We start from the raw sequence: 9,802 nt of genomic DNA, 5'->3' as shown, positions 1-9,802 counted from the left end.
CGTGTACTTCGTTCAGTTACATGTGCTGGCGGTTCAGGGTGGGAGAGAGTTGGGAGTTCAGGGTGGGGGTGAGTTGGGAGTTCAGGGTGGGGTGAGTTGGGAGTCCAGGTGTAGAGAGTTGGGAGTTCAGGGTGGTGGAGAGAGGTGTGTGTGTGTGTGTGTGTGTGTGTGTGTGTGTGTGTGTGTGTGTGTGTGTGTGTGTGTGTGTGTGTGTGTGTGTGTGTGTGTGTGTGTGTGTGTGTGTGTGTGTGTGTGTGTGTGTGTGTGTGTGTGTGTGTGTGTGTGTGTATAATTCAGTGTGTTTGTGCGTGTGTGTATAATTCAGACTGTGTGTGTGTGTATAATTCAGACTGTGTGTGTGTGTATAATTCAGACTGTGTGTGTGTGTATAATTCAGAGTGTGTGTGTGTGTGTGTATAATTCAGAGTGTGTGTGTAATTCAGAGTGTGTGTATAATTCAGACTGTGTGTGTGTGTATAATTCAGAGTGTGTGTGTAATTCAGAGTGTGTGTGTAATTCAGAGTGTGTGTGTAATTCAGAGTGTGTGTATAATTCAGAGTGTGTGTATAATTCAGAGTGTGTGTGTGTGTGTGTATAATTCAGTGTGTGTGTGTAATTCAGAGTGTGTGTGTATAATTCAGAGTGTGTGTGTATAATTCAGACTGTGTGTGTGTGTATAATTCAGACTGTGTGTGTGTAATTCAGAGTGTGTGTATAATTCAGAGTGTGTGTATAATTCAGAGTGTGTGTGTATAATTCAGAGTGTGTGTGTATAATTCAGAGTGTGTGTGTATAATTCAGAGTGTGTGTGTGTGTGTGTATAATTCAGTGTGTGTGTGTGTGTATAATTCAGTGTGTGTGTGTGTGTGTGTGTATAATTCAGAGTGTGTGTGTGTGTATAATTCAGAGTGTGTGTATAATTCAGAGTGTGTGTGTGTATAATTCAGAGTGTGTGTGTATAATTCAGAGTGTGTGTATAACATTAGGGAGTATTGTGTGTATAATTCAGAGTATATGTGTGTGTGTAATTCAGAGTGTGTGTAGTGTATATAATTCAGTGTGTGTGTGTGTGTGTAATTCAGTGTGTGTGTGTGTATATAATTCAGTGTGTGTGTATGTATAATTCAGGTATTATTGTATAATTCAGAGTGTGTGTGTATAATTCAGACTGTGTGTGTGTATAATTCAGACTGTGTGTGTGTGTATAATCCAGACTGTGTGTGTGTAATTCAGTGTGTGTGTGTGTGTAATTCAGTGTGTGTGTGTGTATAATTCAGTGTGTGTATAATTGATGTGTGTATAATTTAAGAGTGTGTGTGTATAATTCAGACTGTGTGTGTGTATAGTCAGACTGTGTGTGTGTGTATAATTCAGACTGTGTGTGTGTGTGTATAATTCAGAGTGTGTGCCATGTGTGCCATTCAGTGTGTGTGTGTGATGTTCAGAGGTGTGCAGTAGTTAGTAGCCGTGCCTCCTCCCTCAGTAGCCAGAGTCCTCTGATCTATGTGTTCATGTCCTCACTCCCGACATTGATTGACCGTCCATGGTGCAAACGGATTTATCCCTCATTCTGACAGAGACTAACGCACACACGCTTAGCTGGAATCACACATACACACACAGCCACACACACACTTAGAATAACACACACACACACACACACTTAGAATAACACACACACACACACACACTTAGAATAACACACACACACACACACACTTAGAATAACACACACACAGCCCAGGCTCTGAATGTTTGATTAAAGTTCAATAGACTCCTCCAGTGGCAGGGCGAAGAACCGTTTCAGGTCCTATTTGTAGCAGCAAAGCTCTCCCCAACATGTTCATTGTTCCCATTTAGCCGCTTGCCACCCAGGCAGCCCCAACAGCCCTGCTCCTAATACCCCATCATTCAGCCAGCCAGACTGCCTCCCGCTCTCCCCTGCCTCCTGCCTAATCCTGCAACTGACAGACAGACACAACCACAGCAGCAGTGCAAACACACCCGGCTACTTGCAACCTGACATGGAGTCATGGACTGTGACCTGAGCCATGGTCTCAGTCCACTCCAAACCACGACGGTTGCTTCTCGTTATGTGACGTAGTGGCTTTTAGATCATCTTAATAGCTAACTTGGATGTTTTAGTACATTAGGGAATGATTTACCATGTCTGAAATAAAACACACAGCTCTTTTTTTTGGGAGTTATTTTTTTATGCAAAGTGATGTAATGTTTCCCGAGGATTTCTTTTTTCAGCAACGGTGGCAAAGTTAGTTTAGACGCCCTCCTTTGGCCACAGAGACTAAATGTTGCTGTTTTAATGCAATTCTACACATTTTGTTATGGAGCAGAGAGAACTACAGAAATTGAGAGTGATTGGGAATGTTAATGTTGTGCGCGTGAATGCCGTGCGCGTGAATGCCGTGCGTAAACGCACTGTTTTCACCTGGTTCCTACGCGAGTAAGATACACGGTTCAGTGCCCTGGTACTGTTTCCTTATCCTCTCGCTCGCTCGCTCAGCTCTCGCTCTCTCGCTCCCGATACAGGGATAGTTGCTAACCTTCTTCGACTGCTATACGAGTCTGTGTTCTGATGGTGTGTCTCTCTTGCCTTTGCAGGGTGAGTTGATAACCTTCTACTACTACTGGAAGAAGACTCCTGAGGCGGCAAGGCTGCCCAGGGCCCGTGAGACACCGTCGTCAGCCTGTGTTCGCATCAAGACACGCACCGCCTCCACCCGCCAACATCCGTCTAGACCCCCTCCTCAGAGTTCTGTAAGTAGGACACTAACCCTACGCCCCAAACCCCCACCCCGTCAACATCCGTCTAGACCCCCTCCTCAGAGTTCTGTAAGTAGGACACTAACCCCTACGCCCCAAACCCCACCCCGTCAACATCCCGTCTAGACCCTCCTCAGAGTTCTGTAAGTAGGACACTAACCCTACGCCCCAAACCTCCACCCCCGTCAACATCCCGCAGACCCCCTCCTCAGAGTTCTGTAAGTAGGACACTAACCCTACGCCCCAAACCTCCACCCCAGTCAACATCCCGTCTGGAACCCTCCTCAGAGTTCTGTAAGTAGGACACTAACCCTACGCCCCAAACCTCCACCCCGTCAACATCCTCCTAGACCCCCTCCTCAGAGTTCTGTAAGTAGGACACTAACCTACGCCCCAAACCTCCACCCTGTCAACATCCCGTCTAGACCCCCTCCCTCAGAGTTCTGTGGGTGAGGGACACTAACCCTACGCCCCAAACCTCCACCCCGTCAACAGCCCTCCTCAGAGTTCTGTAAGTAGGACACTAACCCTACGCCCCCAAACTCCACCAACAGCCCCCTCCTCAGAGTTCTGTGGTAGGACACTAACCCTACGCCCCAAACCCAACAGCCCCCTCAGAGTTCTGTAAGTAGGACACTAACCCTACGCCCCAAACCCTATCAACAGCCCCTCCTCAGAGTTCTGTGGCAGGACACTAACCCTACGCCCCAAACCCCATCAACAGCCCCCTCCTCAGAGTTCTGTAAGTAGGACACTAACCCTACGCCCCAAACCCCATCAACAGCCCCTCCTCAGAGTTCTGTAAGTAGGACACTAACCCTACGCCCCAAACCTATCAACCCCCCTCCTCAGAGTTCTGTAAGCAGGACACTAACCCTACGCCCCCAAACCCCATCAACAGCCCCCTCCTCAGAGTTCTGTAAGTAGGACACTAACCCTACGCCCAAACCCTATCAACAGCCCTCCTCAGAGTTCTGTAAGTAAGACACTAACCCTACGCCCCAAACCCCATCAACAGCCCCCTCCTCAGAGTTCTGTAGGGACACTAACCCCTACGCCCCAAACCCCATCAACAGCCCCCTCCTCAGAGTTATGTAAGTAGGACACTAACCCTACGCCCCAAACCCCATCAACAGCCCCCTCTTCAGAGTTCTGTAAGTAGGACACTAACCCTACGCCCCAAACCCCATCAACAGCCCCCTCCTCAGAGTTCTGTAAGTAGGACACTAACCCTACGCCCCAAACCCCATCAACAGCCCCCTCCTCAGAGTTCTGTAAGTAGGACACTAACCCTACGCCCCAAACCCCATCAACAGCCCTCCTCAGAGTTCTGTAAGTAGGACACTAACCCTACGCCCCAAACCTCCTCAGAGTTCTGTAACTAGGACACTAACCCTACGCCCCAAACCTCCTCAGAGTTCTGTAAGTAGGACACTAACCCTACGCCCCAAACCTCCTCAGAGTTCTGTAAGTAGGACACTAACCCTACGCCCCAAACCCCATCAACAGCCCCCTCCACAGAGTTCTGTAGGTACAACAGTTCTGTTGCCACAGCAGGCGAGGAAAGAAAACCCCATCAACAGTCTCTTTCTGGTTACTGATACATTTGATATTTTTTTTTCGATTGTAAAGCAACTCACATAATGGCAAGAACAGGATCGAAACAAACAAAAAATAATACTGTGTTAGAAGTAGAGCAGTGGTTATACACGCCCCAAACTGTTGGCGCTTGGTAACAACGTGCGTTCTCCCTCCAGAGTTCTGCCAGTGAAGATGTTTAGCCCTACGCCCAAACCCCATCAACTGTTCTCCTCCAGTGGAGAGTTCTGTAAGTGAAGATGTTTAGCCGGTACTGTTGGCGCTTGGTAAAACGTGTGTTCTGTTCTCCTCCAGTGGACCTGAGTTCAGCCAGTGAGATGTTTAGCTCGGTACTGTTGGCGCTTGGTAACAACGTGCGTTCTGTTCTCCTCCAGTGGACCTGAGTTCAGCCAGTGAAGATGTTTGGCTGGTACTGTTGGCGCTTGGTAACCGTGCGTTCTGTTCTCCTCCAGTGGACCTGAGTTCAGCCAGTGAAGATGTTTAGCTCGGTACTGTTGGCGCTTTGGTAACAACGTGCGTTCTGTTCTCCTCCAGTGGACCTGAGTTCAGCCAGTGAGATGTTTAGCTCGGTACTGTTGGCGCTTGGTAACAACGTGCGTTCTGTTCTCCTCCAGTGGACCTGAGTTCAGCCAGTGAATATGTTTAGCTCGGTACTGTTGGCGCTTGGTAACAACGTGCGTTCTGTTCTCCTCCAGTGGACCTGAGTTCAGCCAGTGAAGATGTTTAGCTCGGTACTGTTGGCGCTTGGTAACAACGTGCGTTCTGTTCTCCTCCAGTGGACCTGAGTTCAGCCAATGAGATGTTTAGCTCGGTACTGTTGGCGCTTGGTAACAACGTGCGTTCTGTTCTCCTCCAGTGGACCTGAGTTCAGCCAGTGAAGATGTTTAGCTCCGGTACTGTTGGCGCTTTGGTAACAACGTGTGTTCTGTTCTCCTCCAGTGGACCTGAGTTCAGCCAGTGAAGATGTTTAGCTCGGTACTGTTGGCGCTTGGTAACAACGTGTGTTCTGTTCTCCTCCAGTGGACCTGAGTTCAGCCAGTGAAGATGTTTAGCTCGGTACTGTTGGCGCTTGGTAACAACGTGCGTTCTGTTCTCCTCCAGTGGACCTGAGTTCAGCCAGTGAAGATGTTTAGCTCGGTACTGTTGGCGCTTGGTAACAACGTGTGTTCTGTTCTCCTCCAGTGGACCTGAGTTCAGCCAGTGAAGATGTTTAGCTCGGTACTGTTGGCGCTTGGTAACAACGTGTGTTCTGTTCTCCTCCAGTGGACCTGAGTTCAGCCAGTGAAGATGTTTAGCTCGGTACTGTTGGCGCTTGGTAACAACGTGCGTTCTGTTCTCCTCCAGTGGACCTGAGTTCAGCCAGTGAAGATGTTTAGCTCGGTACTGTTGGCGCTTGGTAACAACGTGCGTTCTGTTCTCCTCCAGTGGACCTGAGTTCAGCCAGTGAGATGTTTAGCTCGGTACTGTTGGCGCTTGGTAACAACGTGCGTTCTGTTCTCCTCAGTGGACCTGAGTTCAGCCAGTGAGATGTTTAGCTCGGTACTGTTGGCGCTTGGTAACAACGTGCGTTCTGTTCTCCTCCAGTGGACCTGAGTTCAGCCAGTGAAGATGTTTAGCTCGGTACTGTTGGCGCTTGGTAACAACGTGCGTTCTGTTCTCCTCCAGTGGACCTGAGTTCAGCCAGTGAAGATGTTTAGCTCGGTACTGTTGGCGCTTGGTAACAACGTGCGTTCTGTTCTCCTCCAGTGGACCTGAGTTCAGCCAGTGAAGATGTTTAGCTCGGTACTGTTGGCGCTTGGTAACAACGTGCGTTCTGTTCTCCTCCAGTGGACCTGAGTTCAGCCAGTGAAGATGTTTAGCTCGGTACTGTTGGCGCTTGGTAACAACGTGTGTTCTGTTCTCCTCCAGTGGACCTGAGTTCAGCCAGTGAAGATGTTTAGCTCGGTACTGTTGGCGCTTGGTAACAACGTGCGTTCTGTTCTCCTCAAGTGGACCTGAGTTCAGCCAGTGAGATGTTTAGCTCGGTACTGTTGGCGCTTGGTAACAACGTGCGTTCTGTTCTCCTCCAGTGGACCTGAGTTCAGCCAGTGAGATGTTTAGCTCGGTACTGTTGGCGCTTGGTAACAACGTGCGTTCTGTTCTCCTCCAGTGGACCTGAGTTCAGCCAGTGAAGATGTTTAGCTCGGTACTGTTGGCGCTTGGTAACAACGTGCGTTCTGTTCTCCTCCAGTGGACCTGAGTTCAGCCAGTGAAGATGTTTAGCTCGGTACTGTTGGCGCTTGGTAACAACGTGCGTTCTGTTCTCCTCCAGTGGACCTGAGTTCAGCCAATGAGATGTTTAGCTCGGTACTGTTGGCGCTTGGTAACAACGTGCGTTCTGTTCTCCTCCAGTGGACCTGAGTTCAGCCAGTGAGATGTTTAGCTCGGTACTGTTGGCGCTTGGTAACAACGTGCGTTCTGTTCTCCTCCAGTGGACCTGAGTTCAGCCAGTGAAGATGTTTAGCTCGGTACTGTTGGCGCTTGGTAACAACGTGTGTTCTGTTCTCCTCCAGTGGACCTGAGTTCAGCCAGTGAAGATGTTTAGCTCGGTACTGTTGGCGCTTGGTAACAACGTGCGTTCTGTTCTCCTCCAGTGGACCTGAGTTCAGCCAGTGAAGATGTTTAGCTCGGTACTGTTGGCGCTTGGTAACAACGTGCGTTCTGTTCTCCTCCAGTGGACCTGAGTTCAGCCAGTGAAGATGTTTAGCTCGGTACTGTTGGCGCTTGGTAACAACGTGTGTTCTGTTCTCCTCCAGTGGACCTGAGTTCAGCCAGTGAAGATGTTTAGCTCGGTACTGTTGGCGCTTGGTAACAACGTGTGTTCTGTTCTCCTCCAGTGGACCTGAGTTCAGCCAGTGAAGATGACCTGGACAGTGAAGACAGTGAGCAGGAGCTGAAGGGTTACGCCTGCCGACACTGTTTCACCACCAGTAAGATGATACACGCACACACACACACACACACACACACACACACACACACACACACACACACACACACACACACACACACACACACACACACACACACACAGAGATATATACACACACACACACACACACACACACACACACACAGATATATACACACACACACACACACACAGATATATACACACACACACACACACACACACACACAGATATATACACGCACCGTCATATGGACCCGTTATCCTCATGATATTGTGTGTATGAATCGCACCTCCTACAGTGACGGGCTGGCAACCTCTGTCTCTCTACCTCATAACCACACGCACAGCTGGTTATCTCTGGTCTCGCCCTAACACAACTGGTTATCTCTGGTCTCTGGTCTCCCTAACACGGCTGGTTATCTCTGGTCTCCCCTAACACAGCTGGTTATCTCTGGTCTCCCCCTAACACGGCTGGTTATCTCTGGTCTCCCCCTAACACAGCTGGTTATCTCTGGTCTCCCCCTAACACAGCTGGTTATCTCTGGTCTCCCCCTAACACAGCTGGTTATCTCTGGTCTCCCCTAACACAGCTGGTTATCTCTGGCCTCCCTAACACGGCTGGTTATCTCTGGTCTCACCCTAACACAGCTGGTTATCTCTGGTCTCCCTAACACAGCTGGTTATCTCTGGTCCTCCCCTAACACAGCTGGTTATCTCTGGTCTCCCCTAACACGGCTGGTTATCTCTGGTCTCCCCTAACACAGCTGGTTATCTCTGTCACCCCCTAACTGGCAGAGTTATCTCTGGTTTCTGATGTCCACCTGTCTGTCTGAAGGGGTGGTTATCTCTGGCAGGACACCTGTCTGTCTGGTTATCTCTGGTCTCCCTGTCTGAACGGGTGGTTATCTCTGGCCTCCCCTAACTGAAGGGTTATCTCTGGTCTCCCCTGTCACAGCTGGTTATCTCTGGTCTCCCAACACAGCTGTTGTCTGAAGGGGTCTTTCCCTCAGTACAGTTGGTTATCTGAAGGGGTGTCTCCCCCTAGGACACAGCTGGTTATCTCTGGTCTCCCCTAACACAGCTGGTTATCTCTGGGGGTGTTTCCCAACACAGCTGCTCGTACTGTCACCATAACTGTCAGTCTAAAAAGTGGTTTCTGATGTCCACCTGTCTGTCTGAAGGGGTGTTTCTCTCAGGACACCTGTCTGTCTGAGGGGTGTTTCTCTCAGTACACCTGTCTGTCTGAAGGGGTGTTTCTCTCAGGACACCTGTCTGTCTGAAGGGAGTTTCTCTCAGGACACCTGTCTGTCTGAGGGGTGTTTCTCTCAGTACACCTGTCTGTCTGAAGGGGTGTTTCTCTCAGGACACCTGTCTGTCTGAGGGGTGTTTCTCTCAGGACACCTGTCTGTCTGAGGGGTGTTTCTCTCAGGACACCTGTCTGTCTGAAGGGGTGTTTCTCTCAGTACACCTGTCTGTCTGAAGGGAGTTTCTCTCAGGACACCTGTCTGTCTGAAGGGGTGTTTCTCTCAGGACACCTGTCTGTCTGAAGGGGTGTTTCTCTCAGTACACCTGTCTGTCTGAAGGGGTGTTTCTCTCAGGACACCTGTCTGTCTGAAGGGGTGTTTCTCTCAGTACACCTGTCTGTCTGAAGGGGTGTTTCTCTCAGTACACCTGTCTGTCTGAAGGGGTGTTTCTCTCAGTACACCTGTCTGTCTGAAGGGGAGTTTCTCTCAGTTTCCTGTCTGTCTGAAGGGTTTGTTTCTCTCAGGACACCTGTCTGTCTGAAGGGATGTTTCTCTCTGTCTCCTGTCTGTCTGAAGGGGTGTTTCTCTGTCACCTGTCTGTCTGAAGGAGTTTCTCTCAGTCTCACCTGTGTCTGAAGGGATGTTTCTCTCTGTACCCTGTCTGTCTGAAGTGTGTTTCTCTCAGTACACCTGTCTCCTGTGTGAAGGATGTTTCTCTCAGTACACTCTGTCTCCTGTCTGTCTGAAGGGGTGTTTCTCTGTCTCCTGTCTGTAGTGGGAGTGTTTCTCTCAGTACCTCTGTCTGTCTGAAGGGGTGTATTCCTCTGTCACCTGTCTGTCTGAAGGAGTCCTCTGTCTCCTGTCTGTCTGAAGTGATTTCTGAGTACCTCTGTCTCCCTCTGAAGGGTGTTTCTCTCAGTACACTCTGTCTCCCTGTGCGTAGGATGTATGAGTCCTCTGTCTCCCTGTGCGTCCGATGTATGAGTTTCTCTGTCACCTGTCTGTAGTGATGTATGAGTCCTCTGTCTCCTGTGTGTAGTGATGTTGAGTCCTCTGTCTCTCTGTGTGAGTGATGTTTAAGTCCTGTTTCTCAATGACTAAAATGTATGAGTCCTCTGTCTCCCTGTCAGCCTGTATGAGTCCTCTGACTCCCTGTGTGTAGTGATGTATGAGTCCTCTGTCTCCCTGTGTGTAGTGATGTATGAGTCCTCTGTCTCCCTGTGTG

The 9,802-nt window shown here is 49.5% G+C and overlaps 1 protein-coding gene across 13 annotated transcripts in view; it reads left to right on the top strand.

Moving 5' to 3' along the window:
- The window catches only part of LOC118377891 (arginine-glutamic acid dipeptide repeats protein-like), a 670,308-nt gene that overhangs the window by 638,607 nt on the left and 21,899 nt on the right, over positions 1-9,802 (top strand). For 10 of the 13 annotated variants that reach the window (XM_052484576.1, XM_052484574.1, XM_052484575.1 and 7 more), the window contains one exon: positions 7,257-7,349. The exons of the other annotated variants lie outside the window; for them this stretch is intronic. In XM_052484576.1, the coding sequence (XP_052340536.1) occupies positions 7,257-7,349 (93 nt within the window). The remainder of the gene's footprint in view (positions 1-7,256; positions 7,350-9,802) is intronic. 13 annotated transcript variants of the gene reach the window in all.

Source organism: Oncorhynchus keta, chromosome 28 (assembly GCF_023373465.1).
Source record: "Oncorhynchus keta strain PuntledgeMale-10-30-2019 chromosome 28, Oket_V2, whole genome shotgun sequence".
In the NCBI taxonomy this organism is placed as follows: domain Eukaryota; kingdom Metazoa; phylum Chordata; class Actinopteri; order Salmoniformes; family Salmonidae; genus Oncorhynchus; species Oncorhynchus keta.
Note: the sequence above shows the minus strand (reverse complement) of the source record. Positions and strands in the feature narration are given on the sequence as shown.